The sequence below is a fragment of the Amblyraja radiata genome, chromosome 33 (assembly GCF_010909765.2).
Source record: "Amblyraja radiata isolate CabotCenter1 chromosome 33, sAmbRad1.1.pri, whole genome shotgun sequence".
Lineage (NCBI taxonomy): Eukaryota > Metazoa > Chordata > Chondrichthyes > Rajiformes > Rajidae > Amblyraja > Amblyraja radiata.
Window position 1 is genome coordinate 629859 of NC_045988.1, and position 22397 is coordinate 652255.

The following is a 22397-nucleotide window of genomic DNA, read 5'->3' on the forward strand; positions in this document are numbered from 1 at the left end:
GGCCTATCTGGATCCAGTGGCAAGACATAGTCTAGTCAGCTGGCGATAGGTCAGGATGCAGTGGATGGCCACCAGTGTTCTATGTGAACATTGGGCCCTAATTGCGCTCCACCACGCATCGCTGGGTCCACGTTCCTACCCGTTGGCCACCAAATGGTGGTCTCCTCCGCGTGTTCTGCCGGATCCAGTCTTCACCTTTCCTGAATAAGGTAATCGCCACAAGGCAATGGAGGTTTGCATTTAGTGTTTTCCTTCACTATGGAGGATGCCTGTACGTGACTTTGTTTAACGTGGGGAGACTGGTGCACAGACAGCCACCACACGGTCCTTGACAGATCTGGGTCAGGATCCAGTGGCATGGAGTTCAAGACGACCGGAGACCCTTTTCTGCTGCAGCCTTCATCCGCCTTCCCAGCCGTTGTGACGTTCCACTAAGGTCAGCCATCGTCCTCCGCCTGTTCCACCGTTGAGGTCTTGGTTGGAACAATTACATAAGGACCAAATGATAATATTACCCGTGACGTTCTCATATTGTGAATGAATAACTAAAGCTGAAGAAGTATATAAAATGATAAGGGTTGAAATGTCCAAGGCTGGGGGGCTTCAAAGTGAAGGAGGTGTATGGTGGAGTTTGGTTTCTACACAAAGACTGGCGGGCGTCTGGAAGGTGGTGCCAGGGGTGGTGGCGGTTAATACAATATTGGCATTGAAGAGATTTGTTGATGGGCACATGGATTTGTAGGGAATGAGATTAGTTTATAACTTTGCATCATGTCCAGCACAGACATTGTGGGCTGAAGGGCCGTACTGTACTGTTCTATGTTCTAAAACGTTTACCCTCATGAGCACAACCACATCCCCGGAGAATTAAATTTGTTAAATTTGTCCCTTTGTGGCGTCATGAGTTGGTGCACTCGATCTAATGTGGCACCAATCAGCTCTGATTCAACATGGCGGGTGTGTGGTGAGGAGGTTCGGTTCGACCTAATGGAACCTCGTAATGTTACCCTGTCACCACCTAGCTAATATCTTGGCCTCTTGCTCCACATTTACCAGAAACTAATCATTAGCTTTACCGTAAAATGAATTTAGATTGAAATCCAGATGACCTCAACATACTTCTCTCTGGTTTTAATCTATTTAGCTTTGATTCGCTCAGTCCCCACTTACCTGGTTTACCGCTTATATCACCTGTCTCTTGAAGGGAAGATCGATTTCCACTGTTTAAGTCCTTCAGGATAATTGAGTAATATTGAACATTTAGTAAAAAAAGAATGTGCTGGAGGAACCGAGCGGGTCAAACAGAATCTGTGGCCCTTCGGCCCATGCCGTTCACACTAGTTCTATGTTATCCCACTTTCGCGTCCACTCCCTACACACTGGGAGCAATTTACAGAGGGCCAATCGACCTACAAACCTACACGTCTTTGGCATGTGGGAGGGAACGTGCAAACTCCACACAGACAGCACCCAAGGTCACAATCACACCCTACCCGCTGTGACTCTGCCGCCCAGTGATGTATGAAAAGACTTGCAGGCTGGTGGCCTTGGCAGCTGGAGGCCTGGCTATCAGAGCTTGAGTGAAACTGGGAATTCACATGAGATCAAGGCTGGGGGAAGGCAGAGACTTAGCGGTTAGTATCAGAAGAGGGGGTAATGCCCCCCCAAATGCAATCTGCAGCTCAGCTGATGTCCGTAGTGGGCAAATACAGAGACCTCATGTGACTGGACATTATTGCTGTTACCAAGCACCAAAATCACCTCCCGCAGCACTGCGGCAGACACCAGCAGACACCAGCAGCTCCTGCAGCAGACACCAGCAGACACCAGCAGCTCCCGCAGCAGACACCAGCAGACACCAGTAGCTCCTGCAGCAGACACCAGCAGACACCAGCAGCTCCCGCAGCAGACACCAGCAGCTCCTGCAGCAGACACCAGCAGCACTGCAGCAGACACCAGCAGCTCCCACAGCAGACACCAGCAGCTCCTGCAGCAGACACCAGCAGACACCAGCAGCTCTATAACTGTGCTAGATGTTCAGGCACATACAACTTTGCAGGACATTTCATAATTTTACAAAGAGACAAACACGTTAGCTTTACGCTGCCAGCAGGATATCGCTGGTATATGCTGGTATATGCTGGTATATGCTGGTATATGCTGGTTAACACTGGTATATGCTGGTATATGCTGGTATATGCTGGTATATGCTGGTTAACACTGGTATATGCTGGTTAACACTGGTATATGCTGGTATATGCTGGTATATGCTGGTATATGCTGGTATATGCTGGTATATGCTGGTTAACACTGGTATATGCTGGTATATGCTGGTATATGCTGGTTAACACTGGTATATGCTGGTATATGCTGGTATATGCTGGTATATGCTGGTATATGCTGGTATATGCTGGTATATGCTGGTATATGCTGGTTAACACTGGTATATGCTGGTATATGCTTGTTAACACTGGTATATGCTGGTATATGCTGGTTAACACTGGTATATGCTGGTATATGCTGGTATATGCTGGTATATGCTGGTATATGCTGGTATATGCTGGTATATGCTGGTTAACACTGGTATATGCTGGTATATGCTGGTATATGCTGGTATATGCTGGTATATGCTGGTATATGCTGGTTAACACTGGTATATGCTGGTATATGCTGGTTAACACTGGTATATGCTGGTATATGCTGGTTAACACTGGTATATGCTGGTATATGCTGGTATATGCTGGTATATGCTGGTATATGCTGGTATATGCTGGTTAACACTGGTATATGCTGGTATATGCTGGTTAACACTGGTATATGCTGGTATATGCTGGTATATGCTGGTATATGCTGGTATATGCTGGTATATGCTGGTATATGCTGGTTAACACTGGTATATGCTGGTATATGCTGGTATATGCTGGTATATGCTGGTTAACACTGGTATATGCTGGTATATGCTGGTTAACACTGGTATATGCAGGATTACACTGGTTTATGCTGGTTTGTGCCAGTTTGTGCTGGTTTGCACAGGTTTATGCCGCCAGCATGTCTATAGCAGACCAGGAACTACGAGGTTAAATTATCATGCGAGAATGAAAGAGAATATTTTAATATCTCACTTAAAAGATAATAAATCTTCCATTCGTATCATACCTTCCCTGTCTTATTGATAATGAAATATCTCAAAGAGTCACATTGAAATAAATTAAATTAACATTGTTTTTCCTAACATGATATTTTGTTCGTGCATGAATCTGACTGCCAACAGCAGTTCACCAGCATCCCAATCCTATTTCCATTCACTTTAATAAGATTCACTTATAGCTGAACAACTAAATAAATTATCTGTAAGTCATCTGACCCAACTGTTTGCAGACTTGATTGCTTGTAGCCTGAGGGGAAGATTCCTTTGGGAGAATATGTAGTGCAGCGTAGAGCCGGATAAACATGCCTCATTGCATTTCCCTTCTCTGGGTGAAACTCAATAGCAAATTGCTCCTTTATAATACATTATAGTGTTGAGCAAACTCTGGGACATACACAGACTGGCCATTAGCAAGCAAGTGGAAATGTGGATTAAATTTCCCTCTTGCCACCTCACTGATAAGTTGCTCAACTATCTAACTGATCACCAGAGAGATCAGAAATGTAAACTTTTTCACTGTTGCAAAAATCATTGTACTCAAGTCTGTAATATCAAATCATTGATGTTTTAATGAGGCAATGATGGCGACTCAAAAGTTGTAAGACATCTTTGTAATGTAATGTGTTGCAAATATTTTGTACAACCAGCAAGTCATTGACAATGATAAGATGACATTGGTGAGCTACAGTGTCCATCAGTAGAGGCTAATGTGTGAGGAGGAGAATGACACTTGTGTAGGCAAGAGTGAAATGTTTCCACTTCACTAAGTGGCAGCAAACGACTAAGCTACGATCCTGAACCACAAACACTTTTAGTAAATAATCAATCATCCAATTTGTAAATCCCTCTAAATCAAATACAGATCCAATTTTAGAGCATTACATTCCTCTATATAAATTGCCACTTTCTTAAATCAAAGCGTGTCCAGGGTCATCTGCTATTTATTTTGATCAATTTGAAGTTTTCTAGGATTCTGATGTTGAGATGGTGACTCATTCACTCAATCACTCACTCTGTGGGCAGTGAGCAATCCTCTGCTTGAAGCTGGATAGTGCTACAGAGATGACATCAGCTAGTAATACTGGCTGGAACCCGACACTGAGTTCCTGTACATCTGATTACGTGAGCCATGAATCACCAGCCGCTCCATAAACACTAGGGGAGCAGAGGAACAAAGTTATTCATGGACAGACACAAATAACTGGAGTAACTCAGCGGGACAGGCAGCATCTCTGGAGAGAAGGAATGGGTGACGTTTTGGTCTGAGACCCTTCTTCAGAAGTCACTCATGGGTTGGGTTAAAGTCACTTTTAATGAAGAATCGGGATGAGGAGACTGCCTTTGTCCTGAACAGCTCCAGTGGACCTCCAGCTCACTGCCCGACTGAAACATCTGCCTTTAGACTTCAGAATCACTGACTTACAAGAGGTACAAGAGTCAACATGAGCTTCCACATATCCTGGGCAGTTGTGCCCATAGTTCTCAATGCTTTGCTGTCTTCTGGAGGTAGGTAGATCTTTGTTGCTCGTGTGAACTTGTATGTAAATGACTGTCTCTCTCGACCTTCCATCCCACCCCACCTCTTCTTTGGTACAGTATCGAGCTTGTACCTTGAGCTAGGTCTTGTAATATAAATAGCTGCCCTGCTGAAGCCAATATGTAATTATACTGAGCAATATGAACCAAGGTGATCTAGTGTCAAGATTCAATGCATAATCTAAAGTCTACACAGACTTTGCGGTCATTGGTGGAGTTACCTGATAGAAGCCAACAACCGCCATACAATCATGTTTTCTATCAGGTTGGATGTAGTTTTTCAAGAAGTAAGCTCGTCAGATCCTTCCTGTGATATCTTTGATGCATTTCAGGAGATGATCCTTAAAGCTGATACTTTGAACCACGTTCTGAAAGCTTCCTCGAGAAGCTATTCTTCATCGTCTGGTCCTAGGCCACCCTATTCATTTATGGTGGTGCAGCGGTAGAGTTGCTGCCTCACAGCGCCAGGGACCCGGGTTTGATCCTGACTACGGGTGCTGTCTGTACGGAGTTTGTACATTCTCCCTGTGACCGCATGGTTTTCTCCGGGTGCTCCAGTTTTCTCCCACATTCCAAAGACGTGCAGGTTTGTAGGTTAAATGGCTTCGGTAAAGTGTGTAGGATACAGCTAGTGCAAGGGGCGATTGCTGGTCGGTGTGGACTCGGTCGACCCAAGGGCCTGTTTTCACACTATGTCTCTAAAGTGTGTCAGGAGTTAACTTCTACAGCACTTTGAAGTCATTTATTCCATTGTTTAAGAAAGAACTGCAGATGCTGGAAAAATTGAAGGTTGACAAAAAATGCTGAAGAAACTCAGCGGGTGAGGCAGCATCTATGGAGAGCAGGAATAGGTGATTCCTTCTCTCATCGTCACCTATTCCTCCTCTCCATAGATGCTGCCTCACCCGCTGAGTTTCTCCAGCATTTTTTGTCTACCTTCACTTATTCCATTATTATTTTGCAAAATTACTATAATTTTATTTCCTTCCACTTTTAGCTAATCTTGTGCCAAAAACTCCAGCTTCAGAGATACTGTGGCTTGTGCAGATATGGTCACTAAACAATGAAAGATAAATAGACATCTCAACAAACCTGCAGAAAAATATTTAGAACGAGTGGAACGAGAGCCAGGGACAAACACATTGTTTTACCAGAGGTGATGATGTCTGCAATGTTCTGCCTGAAAGGGCAATCACAGCAAATTCAAGATAAACTTTGGAAAAGGAATTGCATGAGTGCTTAAAGGGCAATAATATGACAAAGCTATGTGGCAAAGACATTGCATGGCTCAATTAATGACATGAAGTGACCTCTCTATCGTTTATAATCCTCAGTCCTCAAGAATTAAATATTGAATTTAAAAAAACAAGGAGTTGCAACATCGACACAGATGTTAAATAAACACAAAATGAAGTAGCTGTGTGTTAGAAATAGAACTGAAGTCTGGAAACAGTGTACAATACTGTTGCTACAATGTATGAGTGTTTCATACCAGTGACTATGGATAAAAATCTATGTTTATGACCAATACAATCAATTATTTAGTTAATGCTGGACATTGATACGTGTGAGAACTCGCTATATAGTCTTAAGAAGGGTCTCGACCCGAAACGTCAGCCATCCCTTCTCTCCAGAGATGCTGCCTGTCCCACTGAGTTACTCCAACACTTTGTGTCTCTTTGGTTTATACATATTGGCTTTGCCTCCTGCATTACAACAATGTCTAGATTACACAACAGTCTTTCATTGAGAATTGAAAAGGACACAAAATGTCTTCTAGAAACGTCCTCTAGGGGCGACACGGTGGCACAGCGGGTAGAGCTGCTGCCTCACAGCGCAAGAGACCCAGGTTCTCCCTTGACCATTGGTGCTGCCTGTACGGAGTTCGCACGTTCTCCATGAGACCGCGTGGGTTTTCTCAGGGTGCTCCAGTTTCTTCCCACATTCCAAAGACGTGCAGGTTTGCAGGCTTTTGGCTTCTGTAGATTGTCCCTGGTGTGTAGGAAAGAAACATAGAAACAAAGACAATAGGTGCAGCAGGAGGCCATTTGGCCCTTCTAGCCAGCACCACCATTCAATATGATCATGGCTGATCATCCAAAATCAGTACCCCGTTCCTGCTTTTTCGTCATCTCCCTTGATTCCATTAGCCCCAAGAGCCAAATCTAACTCCCTTGAAAACATCCAGTGAATTGGCCTCCACTGCCTTGTGTGGCAGAGAATTCCACAGATTCACAACTCTCTGGGTGTATGGGTGATCGCTGGTCAACAGGGACTCGTTGGGCCGAAGGACCTGTTTCCACGCTGTTTCCAAATTCTAAATTTAAGGCTTTTTTCTCCAGTAACTTCTATATGGCCTAGAGAAAGGCCATTCGGCCCCTTGAGACTATGCCTGTTAGCAGAGCAATCCATTCCCTAACTGAGTTCCTTTCTACCTTATTTTAGGTTATTGCAAGTTATTTTGTTTATAATGCATTTTCACCATCATTTCAGTGCAGACAAAGGGAAATCATTCTACAACCCTGGAGCTTTCTAACTATCTAATGGCCAACTACTCCAAGGCAGTCCGTCCAGTGCGGGACTGGAGGAGAACAACAACAGTGGCCATCGACTTGATGGTGTACGCCATCCTAAACGTGGTAGGTAGCCGCGGGCGGTCTGGGCTCAACATTCACACCTCTGCCAATGAGAGCAACTTCTTTGCTTCATAGCAAAGCAACCCAACTTGGCCCTCGTGCCTGAATCCCACATGCCCAAACCCCCACACGCCCAAACCCCCACACGCCTGAACCCCACACGCGTGAGCCCCACACGCGTGAACCCCACACGCCTGAACCCCCACATGCCCAAACCCCCACACGCCTGAACCCCACATGCCTGAACCCCCTCGTGCCTGAACCCCACATGCCTGAACCCCCTCGTGCCTGAACCCCACATGCCTGAACCCCCTCGTGCCTGAACCCCCACATGCCCAAACCCCCACACGCCTGAACCCCACACGCGTGAACCCCACATGCCTGAACCCCAACGTGCCTGAACCCCACACGCCTGAACCCCCTCGTGCCTGAACCCCACACGCCTGAACCCCACACGCCTGAACCCCACACGCCTGAACCCCTTCGTGCCTGAACCCCACATGCCTGAACCCCACATGCCTGAACCCCACACGCCTGAACCCCCTCGTGCCTGAACCCCACACGCGTGAACCCCCTCGTGCCTGAACCCCACACGTGTGAACCCCCTCGTGCCTGAACCCCAACGTGCCTGAACCCCACACGCCTGAACCCCAACGTGCCTGAACCCCACACGCCTGAACCCCAACGTGCCTGAACCCCACACGCCTGAACCCCAACGTGCCTGAACCCCACACGCCTGAACCCCAACGTGCCTGAACCCCACACGCCTGAACCCCACACGCGTGAACCCCAACGTGCCTGAACCCCACACGCGTGAACCCCAACGTGCCTGAACCCCAACGTGCCTGAACCCCAACGTGCCTGAACCCCAACGTGCCTGAACCCCACACGCCTGAACCCCACACGCGTGAACCCCCACACGCCTGAACCCCACACGCCTGAACCCCACACGCGTGAACCCCAACGTGCCTGAACCCCACACGCCTGAACCCCACACGCGTGAACCCCACGCGCCTGAACCCCCATGCTCCTGTACTGTTTAATATTTTTTTTAATTTAATTAAATTAAGGACAAAAATTAATTAAATGGAGATCAAGCAATGAGACTGAGTGATGGAATAGTCACAAAGGGCTGAATGGCCCACTCATCATTCTATGTTGAAAGACAAGACTCCTTCATATGTGCACTCACAGACAGAGAGACAGTGACAGAGACAGAGGGACATACAGACACACACAGACTGACACACACAGACTGACAAACAGACACATGCGCGCACGCACACACGCACACTCACACACAGATGCACATACAGACACACACACACACACACAGATGCAGACGCACATACAGACACACACATACATACAGACACACACACACACACACACACAGATGCAGACGCACATACAGACACACACATACATACAGACACACACACACACACACACACAGATGCAGACGCACATACAGACACACACATACATACAGACACACACACACACACACACACACAGATGCAGACGCACATACAGACACACACATACATACAGACACACACACACACAGATGCAGACGCAAACAGTCCATAGAGTGTGATTATTCCACATCGCCAACTATTACAAATGATGATTGGTTGATGGGTTGCTTTATCTAATTGCAGGATGAGAAAAATCAAGTTCTAACCACATATATCTGGTACCGACAGGTAAGACATTAACTGCACAGACTCGACTAAGAGTGGGACATTGTGATTGAATGTAAAATAAAAAAAGTAGGTAAATAATGATCTGTTTAGGATGTCCCATTGATAGCAATATTGGAACGATTACCGGCTGTCCATCAAACCCATCAATGTTGTAAGATAGAAAATACTGCAGGTCAAGAAATAGAGTTAAGGGCCTGTCCCACTTTCCCGAGCTGCTCCCGAATTCTCCCGAGTTTTCCCCTTGATTCAAACTCGGAGATTGTTCATAACAGGTTGGTAGGAGTCGGTAGATATATCGTAGCGGCTCGTGATGCCAGCTGTAGGTATTCGGGGCATCAGGTAAGTCGGGACTTTTTTCCAGCATGACAAAAAATGTCCACGAGTAAAAAGATAGTCGGGAGGAGAAAAACGGACCAGTTACGAACATTGTCCGAGTTCAAATCAAGGAGAACTCAGGTGAATTTGTGAGCAGCTCGGGAAAGTGGGAGCAAAATATGCAACATCCTGTCTGTAAGTGGAATATTATCAGAGAGTGTACAAACATTAGTTAATGATCTCTCTCCGATGCATTACAGTTTTGGACAGACGAGTTCTTGCAGTGGGATCCACAGGATTTTGACAACATCCTTCAGTTATCAATTCCCACGGAAAATATTTGGGTGCCGGACATTTTAATAAATGAATTGTAAGTCCTATATTTTATTATTAATGGTGACACAGACTAAAATATACAACTTGTACAAGTTCATAAGTTCAAGGAGCAGCATTAGGCCATTCGGCCCATCAAGTCTACTCCACCATTTAATCATGGCTGATAAATCTCTCCCTCCTATCCCCATTCTGCCTTCTCCCCATAACCCCAGACACCCGTACTAATCAAGAACCGCACGTAAATTGTACTTGACTGACACAAAGAGGTTCATGTTTAAATATCACCGCTGGCTATTTCTAAACTCTTATTAGCAAGAGTTTGGATTCGTTTTTTTTTTTTACTTTCCTGTTGATTTTTTGCCCCAAATCTCAGAATATTTAAGTATTTGTTACCTCTCAGCTATTTCCAAATCAACATATCGCCATTCCTCATGTTGCCGATAGTCCCTCCAACCCACCAGCCAACGTTCGGTACAAGTCCCGTGGAGCTACAAAAATATTAAGATTGCGTGTTGAAATATTTTTTTAAATAGGCAATTCATATTATTGGCGGGACATAAAAACAAGATTCAGTCTGTTACATGCTGCTAATGTAACTCTAGCATGCTCCAAATACTCATCATGTCCTTCACTATATGTAAATTCAATTAGCAAATACATTTATAATGTAAAGCTGGTATCAGTAGCAGAGACCATCTGACACAGGACCATTGTAAAATCCCATGTCATTCACTCAATTCCTTCACCGTTGGTGCTGCCATGCAGAGCTCCAGGGCTCTGCCTTCAATCCCAACCTCGGGTGCTGCCCATGTAGAGTTTGCACGTTCTCCCTGTGACCCCCCCCCCCACCACCACCACCCCAGGGTCTCTGGATTCCTCCCATAATCAGCATGTAATGTTAATTGGTCTCTGCAGATTGCCCCTGGAGTGGGCGGAGTGGGCGGAGTGGGCGGAGTAACTGCAGGGAAGTTAGTTACGTGGTGTGTGAGAGAGCAGATTACAAAGAAAAAAGTGGGGGCAACGGGATGATTCTGGGAAACGGCACGAACCGGATGGGCCGAGTGGCCTCGTTTACACATCATTATGAAATATAAAATATCATTAACGTGAAATCTCCACCGACTGATCCAGCTGACATTCTCAACCCAGAGATGGTCTTGCAAGGAACAAGTGTGGACCATGGAGGGGAATGGAACCATGCATGCTGGCTTCACCAATAGTGTCCATGTCCTGTGAATGGACAGATCACTTGGCCAGACTGGTCGAGTCTTCTACCGACACTCTCCACAGACCCTCGTCACCTTATGTGTAGGAAGGAACTGCAGATGCTTTAAATCGAGGAAAGACACAAAGTGCTGGAATAACTCAGTGGGACAGGCAGCATCTCTGGAGAGAAGGAATAGGTGACATCAGTCTGAAGAAGGGTCTCGACCCGAAACGTCACCCATTCCTTCTCTCCAGAGATGCTGCCTGTCCCGCTGAGTTACTCCAGCTTTTTGTGTCTATCTTCACCTTATCTGGACCCCGTGTTGCCGGCTTAAGCACGAGTTTTCTTTCAGTGTCGATGTAGGTAAATCTCCGGATATTCCGTACGTTTACGTCAACTACGAGGGTCAAGTGAAGAATTACAAACCTATCCAGGTGGTCACTGCCTGCAGCCTGGAGATCTACAGCTTTCCATTCGATGTCCAGAACTGTACCTTCACCTTTACTAGCTGGCTACACAACAGTAAGTAACTGAGCCAGCTGCTCTGCTTGGTAGAGGTTTGCATGATGAGACTTTAGAAAGGAAGATGTCCAATTTCAACTTCAGTGAAAATGTTGAAAAAAATCACGAGCTGTAAAATGGACAATAAAGTAACTTGTTTTACAAAATCAGTTACAATGACCTACAGGGAGAGTTCAAGAGTTGTACACTACTCAAACCACCTGGAATGTAACGCACAATGACATGTTTAGTGGTTCCCTTCATCTCCACCTTCAGGTACAAGTGGAAAAGAATGGAAGAAAACAATGATCAAAAGGAAAAAGGTAAAATAGGAAAAGAAAAGGAAGAGATAAAAACAAAGGGAAGAGGAAGAGAAAAGATCGAGGAACTGAGACAAAGAACTGCAGATTCTGGAGCAAAACACAAAGTGCAGGAGGAAGTCAGTGGGTCAGGCAGACGTGTGGTGGGATTGGACAGGCAGACTGATGATAGCAGGGAAGCGATGCGATGCGATTCAGCTTCCACCGCCCCACTGAAGTCTTACAGAAGAACTGAGTTGTTTATGAAGGAACCTCGTAGCTCAGATCATTGAGACCAGGAAGCCATGTTAAAACTGGGAAAAGGTCATTCAGGAAAATGATGTTTATTCCAATTTCACCCCAGCTCATGTTTCTACTGGGTTACAAAACACACTAATCGCTTACCAGGTTAGGAAATGTTCTTCTAATATTGATTTCCAATTTATTCTGTTTCTCTGTTCATTTCAATTAACAGTCTCTGGTCTTATTGATCATTTATGTAGATTCCATGTTCATTATTTCTCAACCATTTAAGCCCATGTACACCTTGATCTAGTCCTGTAACATTTTTCTTAAGACCCTGCAAAGCTTTTTTTTAAATTCTTTCCCCAGATCATTGTTCCTACAATTTCTAACTGTTGGAAATATTCAACCAGAGCCATAGTTATAACGAAAGGAAACAGGCCCTTTGATCTCTCATCCCTGCTGACCAAGGTGTCTTCCTGAGCTATTTGCCTGCATTTGACCCATATCTCTCTAAACCTTTCTCCTTCCAGCTACCTGTCCAGATGTCTTTTAAACATTGTAATTTTACTCAGTCACTTCCATCACATCATCTGTCCAGTGTCCATAGATGAACAACTCTTTGTGTGGAAAATCATGCCCATTGGGTCCCCTGTAGATCTCCCCCCTCTCATCTCAAACCTATGCCCTTTTACTTTGAGATACCTTGGGAACTGCAGTCACAATCCATGCCTTTCATGATTTGATACATCTCTGTAAAGTTAACTCTCAGCTTCAAGGGAAACAATCCCAACCTCTGCTATCTCCGTATAAGTCAAGCCATCTAGTTCTGACAATAACCCTGTGAATCTTTTCTGCACCCTCTTGAGCACAATCCCATCCTTCCTGAACAGCCTGGGGACCAGAACTGCGCACAATATTCCAAGTACATTCTCACTAATTTCATGTACAGCTGGCCTATTCATATCAGAGTAAAAATAGATGTATAAATCAAATTAACCACTAAATTGGTGGGGAAGAATGTTATTCCAAAGATATCATTGGTATGCTTTGTGAAAATGATACAATTCACCATTAACAAACTGTCCTAATGAACGACTTGTGCCAAATGAAGATTGGGAGAACAGGCTTGGTTCTATCAGTAAAATTAACACTTTTCCATAGCTTACCATTGCAAACTCCAAACAATTATCAGTTGGAAAGTGGGAAGTGCTAAAGGATCCTTAATATTATCCAGTGCTTTTGTTCAAGAAATCTTTGGATAACGTTCTTCAGCAAACCTGAAAGTAAACTAAATCTAGCATGTATAATTTAATCGGACCTTCCTAGACTTTATCTTGCACTAAACGTTATCCTATATCTGTACATGGGGGACGGTTTAATTGTAATCATGTATTGTCTTTTCGCGGGCTGGTTAGCACGCAACAAGCTTTTCACTGTACCTCGGTACACGTGACAATAAACTAAACTCATGCATATTTACATCCTGCACGTCACGTGTGGACATCAGACAATGACACTTGCAGCATGTATGATTGGCCGATGATCTTCACTCCAGTAGAAGTGGGAAGTTGCGATCTGTGACCAATGCGCTGTTACAAACATTAACTGCAATGTTGTGGCTGCAATGGTGCTCTCATATTGGTGCTGCAATGGTGCTCTCATATTGGTGCTGCAATGGTGTTCTCATATTGGTGCTGCAATGGTGCTCTCATATTGGTGCTGCAATGGTGCTCATACTGGTGCTGCAATGGTGTTCCCATATTGGTGCTGCAATGGTGCTCATATTGGTGCTGCAATGGTGCTCATATTGGTGCTGCAATGGTGCTCTCATATTGGTGCTGCAATGGCTTTGCCTTAATGTATCTAGTTCGGGATATCAACATCTCTCTGCTGCGATCACCCGAGGCTGTGAAATATGATCGGAGCATCTTCATGAACAAAGGGGAATGGGAACTTCTCTACATCAACACACAATTCAATGAATTCAACCTGGAGCGGGAAGTGACCAATGATGGCTACGCAGAAATGCGTTTCTATGTAAGTTGCCCCACTTAACGTACAGGTAGCCTTTGATCTCAGCAAAGCAAATGGTGGCGTTACATCACAAAGTATACGTAGAACATGCAGGATTTGTGGAGACACAAGGAACTGCAGATGCTGGAATCATAAGCAAAACACAAAGTGCTGGAGGAACTCAGCGGGTCAGCCAGCATCTGCAGAGGGAATGGACAGGTGATGTTTAGGGACGGGACCATATTTCAGTCTGTTTTAGTCCACGTTGGCATTTATACTCTGCTCCCATTGTTCCTCAGCTAAAGCTATCGGCATATTCATAATCACCTTGTCCTTCACATCAAGAATGTGTCAACTCCCTTTACATGAGGATTTGTTCCATTGTGTGAATTCCATAGTCTCATTGCTCTTTGGTAAAGATGTTTTTTTTTAATTTGTGGATGTTATTGCTGCTGTAAGTCTTGAGCTGAACCTTCTTCCACATGGGAACATTCTTTCTGCATCACCCCTATCAAACCCCTTCATCATTCAAAGACTTACTAGGTCACCCCTCAGCCTCCGTCAGAGTAAAGAGGCCTGGTCTGTTCCTCACTTCCTGGTGCATGTATCCTTGTAGTTCTGGTGTGATCTAATTCTCAGGAGTGGTGTTGAATCTTTTATGTCATCAGTGAAGGTGCACAGAGTCATTACTAACAAGGGCACTGCCTTTTCTCTGTGATAAATAGCCGACACTATGAACTTTGGTCCCGCATTCATTCTGTACTCCTTTGTTGTTTTGAGGGGTGTAACAGTGGCGTAGCGGGTAGAGTTGCTGCCTCACAGCGCCAGAGACCCGGGTTCAATCCAGACATCGGGTGCTGTCTGTGTGGAGTTTGCACGTTCTCCCTGTGACCGTGTGGGTTTCCACCGGGTGCTCCGGTTTCTTCCCACATCCCAAAGACAATAGACAATAGACAATAGACAATAGACAATAGACGCAGGAGTAGGCCATTCAGCCCTTCGAGCCAGCACCGCCATTCAATGAGATCATGGTTGATCATCCCCAATCAGTACCCCGTTCCTGCCTTCTCCCCATATCCCCTGACTCCGCTATTTTTAAGAGCCCTATCTAGCTCTCTCTTGAAAGCATCCAGAGAACCGGCCTCCACCGCCCTCCGAGGCAGAGAATTCCACAGACTCACCACTCTCTGTGAGTTCCACAGACTCACCATTCTCTGTGCGGGTTTGTAGGTTAATTGGCCTGTAAGTTGCCCCTGGTGTGTAGGGAGTGGATGAGAAGGTGGGATAACTTAGAACTAGTGTGAAGTGTGATCGATGATCAGTGTGGACTCAGTGGGTCAATGCTGCATCTCTAAACTAAACATCGTTCATTGTTGGAGTTGTCACAAGAATATTTCTCCCCTTGCTTTCTCTTAGCTGGTCATCAGAAGACGACCCTTGTTTTATGCCGTCAACCTGCTGTTACCCAGCATCTTGTTGATGCTCATGGACATCATTGGCTTTAATTTGCCTCCAGATTGTGCCGAGCGAGTCTCCTTCAAAATCACCCTTCTCTTGGGCTATTCCGTCTTCCTCATCATCGTCTCCGATACCCTTCCAGCCACGGCCATTGGCACGCCGCTGATAGGTGAGTGGAACTAGCCCCACTTTCCTGACCATTCTTGTTATGTCTTGGGGGGTAGTTTGGGTTAAATCCAAAATTGGACTATTCATGCATTTTGAAGTTTGCTTGAGCCGGTGTCTTTTAAAGAGAAAATGTTCTTGTAGGATTTGTCTAGCATTAAAAACCTTGCAAGTATACTATAATATGTATATTGTATAGTATACTATAACATGTATATTGTATAGTATACTATAATATGTATATTGTACAGTATACCATAATATGCATATTAAGTATCAATGTAGAGTGTGTGGAAATTTATTAAGGGGAACTCTAGCAGTAATGAACCACTGTCTGCTCTCTCACTTGGCCATCTATGTTCCAGGTGTGTACTTTGTGGTGTGCATGGCCTTGCTGGTGATCAGCCTGACAGAGACTATTTTCATCGTGCGATTGATCCACAAGCAGGATCTCCAGCCACAGGTTCCTGAATGGCTCAAGCACTTGGTTCTGGAAAAGGTCACCGTCTGGTTCTGTATCCCCAACAAAAAGCCGCTCAGCCCTGCACTGCCGTACGACAGGAAACACAACCCTGGTAAGTGATGGGTCCCAGATAGTTTCCCCACAATTTGTCATTGCATTCGGAAACGAGGGACTGAGGTGAACTAGGTTTAGGGAAGGTTTAGAGAGCTATGGGCCACATGGGATTAGTACGGGTGTCAGGGGGATGGGGAGAAGGCAGGAGAATGGGGTTATGAGGGAGAGATAGATCAGCCATGATTGAATAGCAGAGCAGACTTGATGGGCCGAATGGCCTAATTCTGCTCCTAGAACATGTGAACAAACCCGGCCAAATAGGACTAGCTTGGATGTAGCACCTTGGCCAGCATGGATGAGTTGGGCCGAAGGGCCTGTTTCCGTGCTGAATGATTTGATGGGTCAGAGGGACCTGCCCAATACTTGAATGTTGCCCCAGTAACAGCTTGCACCAGAACTCCCTCATCTCTGCAGAGGCAGTAAACAATGAGCAAGGCAAGACATTAACGTCAATAAATCCAAGGATTGATTTCCTAATAAATGAACCCACTGTACTGTTATTTAATGAGTTAAATAGCTGTGGCTCTCTAACTGTCTAAAGTAGTTGCTATTATGGTACGGAGTTGAGGATCAGTCACGTGGCAGTGGAGAACCAACAATTACCTACGGACTTTGTAAGTAGGAACAAGGAATCTCTACTCAACAATAAGATCATGTGATAGGAGCAGAAATAGGCCATTAGGCCCATCAATTCTACTCTGCCATTCAATCATGGCTGATCTATCTCTCCCTCCTAACCCCAGTCTCCTGCCTTCTCCCCATAACCCTGGCACCCGTACTAATCAAGAATCTGTCAATCTCCACCATTGACTTGGCCTCCACAGCGTCTGGCAATTAATCCCACAGATTCACCGCTGTCTGACTGAACATAAAGCTACTGATCACAGCTCCAACAACCCAAATTTATTCCCAGTCTTCAATGCTGTCTGTCTGGAGTTGGCACGTCCCCCCTGTGGACTCAGCACCTTCCTCCCCATGTCGATGAGTGGCTGAAGAGTTAATGGGAAAGTGGGGAGAATAAAATGAGTTAAAGTAGGATTGGTTGTCTGGTGGTTAGCATGGGCCCAGTGGGCTGAAGGGCCTGTTTCTGTGCTGTTTCTCATCGAGTGCATGGAAGGGGATTTGTGGCATGCAACATGTAAAACATCAAGTTGGACCATGACTCATTGCATCCCAGGTAGTCTGGTGATTAATGAACCAACCAGTGGAAAATTACTCCAAACACAGTCACCACGTTCAAAATAGTAAACATGGCAGTGAGGTTTCAAATTAATGTCCAATAAGCTGCAAAGGTTTTCACTGAGCAGCTTTGAAGGAGATAATGAAATGTTGAGAATAATCCATTCTGTCTCTTCACGCCCGGCCCACACCACTGACCCAGTGTGGACGTCAGGACAACGGGCCTTCAAGGCCAAGATAAGACTTGGACACAAGTTGGTGGCAGTAACGTGGCGACTCTGGTGAAGCCCTGTTATACACACACTGCATTACAAGCATTACATGTTTGTACTTATCTATGATTATCTAGAGTATAATTTTAATGGATTGTTTGCAAAACTATAAATTTCACCGTACCTGGGTAGATGAAGAATCATTGAATCATTCAGCTCCACCCTCATTTAGTTGGAGTTATTGAGCGCAGAATGAAGGCTAGAGTTCCAGTGAAAGACTGACTGTCTTCTCAAAGGTGCCGCCTGTCAGAAGTGAGGGCAAACCAAGTAGCCGTGGCATTGTCAGGAGGATGTTACATTAACTGCGGCACTCATTCAAGGAAGACCAGCGTCCCCAGGGCACTGCCTCTGCTTACCTTTCAGCCAACATCACTCCAATAGATTATCTGATACTGGCTGTTTACATATCGATTGTCCAGACATCTATATTGCACCCTAGGCACCACATTAACTTGACGTCAATAATTGCTAAGCATTTTGCAATGCCCTGTTGTCATGAAAGACAAGACCTAAGTGATAAATGTTTCTATTTGTAATTTAAATAACTAGAATTAGGAATAGTTTGGATATTTCTGAGACGTGTTATGCACAAGATGCTCTGATCACATGGAGAATCTCTCGCCAGCAGAGAGTTTTAATAATAAAACATCTTATAACATCCCAACATACACTGTGGAAATGTTATCAGACAAATGGGACTCTAAGCATGGATAGACAGGTTTTGAGGGAGATGGACCAAACGCAGGCAGGTGGGACTAGTGTAGCTAGGACATGTTGGCTAGTGTGGGCAAGTTGGGCTGAAGGGCCTGTTTCCACACTGTATCACTCTATGACTACACTACATGAAGCACAAGGACATGTAGTTCTATGCTTGGTGAAGGAAGCAAGCTTTAAGAATATTGTGACTGTGGTTTGATAGCTGAGATTTTTACAGAGGTAATGTACGAGCGAAGGGTTGAAGGTTCAAGCAATTGAAGCCATGAATGTACACGAGGCCAGAATTGGAGTTTGTAAAGAATTATCGGCCTGAAGAAGTTCAGAGATGGGTGGGTTTATCGTGGAAAAAGGTAAATGTTCACCTCAGGACATGGTTTAATTTGACCTCAGCAGTGGAGCAGATTGGCTGCAGGAATGAAGCACCATGCAACATGTCCGATGAGCCAGGACCGCCCGTGTCAGACTCGCTGCAGGGAGTGGACTGTATCCTGCACGAGGTGTCAGCCATCCGCCACTTCCTGGAGAAGCGGGAACGGTTCAGGGACATCGCCAAGGAGTGGCTGGAGGTGGGATACGTGTTGGATGTTCTCCTCTATCGTGTGTACCTGCTGGTGGTCGCGGTCTACGTCATCATCCTCAGCATCCTGTGGTCTGTCTGGCAACACTCCTGAATCAAAGGATCGCAACCCACCTATTACTGTCCAACCAGCAAGGTACACACTTGAGGGTTTGCGTTCTACCTTGTCTTGCATCGTTAGATCATTGACAGTTTGGGAACAGGCCCGTTGGCCTTTCACTCCCACGTCGAGTGATGGTCTGCACCCCTACTTTCCTCAAACCCCTTCCGCACAAGATCCTTCCCTTTCTCCACACATGTTAATCCAACACATATATCAATGGCTTTAATTGTTAATGTATTTTCAACAACCATAGCTAAGAATATCTTTCTCCTATGTCACTCGCACTAAAGATGCAATATATTAGCAGCTGTCCAATGTCATCAGATTCCAAAATTCTTGCATTAATTGGAATGGAATTTTGATGATGGCTCTCACAACCACCACTCCATCGTGCGTTTAGTCTTTGGTGATGCTGGACCTCCTCATGGAGAAACCAAATTAAATTAAGGCCCATCTGATGAGGCACCCAGAGGTAACTGAACATGTGGAGCCAATTTCTCACCCAATGAGATGGGTTGAATGATTCCCCACTGATTTATGGAGGGCTCCAGGATAAAGCTGAAATAGTTCTCGTGCTCACGGGCAAAGAACGTTACTGATCATTGTCATTGTATCAGCCCCTTTGGGACATTGATGGTACTAGAAGCAACAGTGGATTAAATCCTGCCTGGTTTTACTTCCTTCTTAAGCATCCCAGAAGTGTAATATTAAATAAAAGTGCCATGTCTAAACCTCACAATGATTGGATGAAGACAGGATCACTCAGATGTGGGTTGCACTGTAAACACAATCTGCTCTGATTGGACCTTGTGAAACATATCACATCATTACCGACCATTGTTCGTTTGTCTTTTCCTGGTTCCCACTCGATAACTCAGCACCTTGTCCTGTATGATATTCTCTTCTCGCTCGCTGTTGAAAGTAAAAAGCAAAGCTGAATCTGAAACTCATTGGAACAAAAGGCCGCCAGAGGCTGTTCAACATATTTGTGTGTCCCTAGTGTTGTGAATCCACAGAGATCTTAATAAACAAAGCTGGTCCTACTGCCTTAAGCTGTTGAATTATTCTCCCATTTTCCTGATGCTTTCCCTTTTGAAACACAAGATTCTCCACTAAAAGTGAAGAACTATTGCAAATAGCAATGTTATGGCCAGTTTATGGCTATTTTCCCCAGGAGACCACGTCATGGTTCCATTAGGTGTATTTACATTGAAGATTCACAGATACACAGACTAGAGATGAAGAACACAGGCAGACCAATCCTTCATCCAACATTCTGAAAGAAGAATATTTAATCATTATCTCACGGATCCCATCACACCCTTTGCTTCTTTGAGCACGATATATCATTGTGGTGTAAAATGTCCACAGTAGAGGGCAGTCACTGCTCATGCTCAAGAGAATATTCTCATTTTCTTCTATCATTGCTTTAACACAACAACTGTTAGTACTTGGCATATTCTCAGTGAGCAGGCACCAAGACTGGAGCGTCACCTCCAGCAGATCACAGGCTCGGCTATCATGGGTCTCCAAACTCTGACCCCGGTCAATAATCAGGTACTTCATGAACCTCTTCCCACAACATCAGGTCATCCAACCCCATCAAGTACCATCCTTTCTTCTCTCCCACATATGACTAGTCGTTTCCCCACAAATACCTTGGTCACTCTAGGAGAAAAAGATAAATCCTCACCTGGACCTGACAAAAAGCGTACAAGTTGTTACCTTGAGGCAAGAGCTGTTAGTTGCGTTAACCCGGCAGTAATCATGGCATATGGGTTTTCTCCAACGCGATGTCTGTAAGATATTTTACTCTGATGAAGATTATACATGTCCCATGTATTCAACCAAGAACTGCTGAGTGTTTTGATTGTCATTGTTGCCCTGAATGTTGTAATACTCCAGCTAAATAAACAGTGTCAAACAGCGACCCCTTTCTGTGGAGCACCGTTTACTGACAATAAAGTCAATAAAGCCTAATTCAGCTCCTATGATGGGCTGGGAGATTGCAGCCTTCACGTGGTCCGCCCTGTTTCGACGAATGCAATCAACCCGCCGTGCACAATCAAATAGAACAAGTTGTCCAACAACTTTAGGCTGTGCACGCCATACGCAAGAAGAAGCTCCTATGATTTATGAATTTATCTTGAGATTATGGGAAGACCATGCCAGGTGGAGCCTTAGCATTTAAAATGTGGGACAATAAATGATTTAGTGTCAGGGAAAGAAAAGGCTGACATTTCTAGATGGTCACAGAGTGCTAGGCAAAGCAGATTGCCCAAGCAACACTACTTCCTGGTACACCTTGAAAGAGTGTTCAGGGATTGTCTGTCTAATTCAATGTTGAGGCAGTGTGTGTGTATATTACACGTCCACAGTTAGCAACAGACCACGCACCACCTGTTGAAAAGCAACTGTGACTGACATTAGAAAATCACCCCCTCATAGGTCCGCAATTAATTAGGACAAGTGAAAAGTGGGTTTTTGATGCGAGTGATTCCTGACATGTTTGTTCCCAGTAAATGGTTCGAGCTGCTGACAGGATTTGATGTCGGACAGGAAACGTAAGACGATAGGCAGTGTACAATGACCCCAGGTAGCAGCTCTCTTCTCCATTGCAGCACTGTAGGTAATCCCCTGGGTCACTCACCACCTTCATCAATAGCCCCTTGTCCCAATGAAGGTTGCATTATACTTTGTCACAGAGCTGCCTGCACCTGGGTGACCTGGCTAAGTCCCCAACCATGGCAAGGGTGGGACATTTCATTTCAATAAATCCTAAAAAATAACATTCCTTCTCAGGAAGGCATAAGTAATTGTCATTCTGGAGGTTCCTAATGTTAGGACAGTGGATGATATTGCTGTCAGGCAAGAAAGGGGATCATCTTTTACATACAATAGTTTTACACTCCTCTCCCCATTTTGATGTGGGGTGTAGATGGAGAAGGGACTGCATAAAGTGACCGGTAGTTATTTCCACTTGGAATCATTAGATACATCCTGGAAAAGAAGCTGGAATAATTCCAGAATATTGTACAATGCACAGACATCGGCAACCAGTCACAGTGTAGTGTGGATGTACAACTGGAGCATGGGATCTCTGTACAATAGGTTGGCCCACCCATCCATTGTGTGAGGGGAGGGGCCATTTAGCCCAACAGTTCCACCTTGGTGCTTCTACCCCAAGTTAATTCTTGTTGTTATACGGTACATCCACCACATGAGATAATAGTTCCACATTCTCACCCTCACTGAGTGTGAAGAGGAGGAACACAGACTGCATGTACAACTACCTTGTATTTGTGGCATAGAAACAAGGAACAGCAGATGCTAGTTTACACCAACAAAGTGCTGGAGTAACTTAACTCCGGCCAGGCCAGAGCCGGCAGATCCGTTCGACTTT

The 22397-nt window shown here is 45.0% G+C and overlaps 1 protein-coding gene across 1 annotated transcript; it reads left to right on the top strand.

The window, feature by feature from the left end:
• The first annotated feature begins 4590 nt into the window (after window positions 1-4590).
• Window positions 4591-20872, top strand: LOC116991148 (5-hydroxytryptamine receptor 3A-like). The gene is made up of 9 exons (XM_033049519.1): window positions 4591-4654; window positions 7178-7323; window positions 8985-9029; window positions 9605-9714; window positions 11240-11409; window positions 13801-13970; window positions 15363-15573; window positions 15935-16144; window positions 18705-20872. The coding sequence occupies exons 1-9, from the start codon at window positions 4591-4593 to the stop codon at window positions 18983-18985; spliced, it is 1407 nt and encodes a 468-aa protein (XP_032905410.1). The 3' UTR covers window positions 18986-20872.
• Window positions 20873-22397: the final 1525 nt, after the last annotated feature.

Excerpts from the sequence above, each read along its gene's own strand:
- LOC116991148 (XM_033049519.1), top strand. The coding sequence starts at position 4,591 with ATGAGCTTCCACATATCCTGGGCAGTTGTGCCCATAGTTCTCAATGCT. Across the intron at positions 9,715-11,239 it reads GACATTTTAATAAATGAATT|TGTCGATGTAGGTAAATCTC; the intron begins GTAAGTCCTATA and ends GTTTTCTTTCAG. Across the intron at positions 13,971-15,362 it reads ACGCAGAAATGCGTTTCTAT|CTGGTCATCAGAAGACGACC; the intron begins GTAAGTTGCCCC and ends GCTTTCTCTTAG.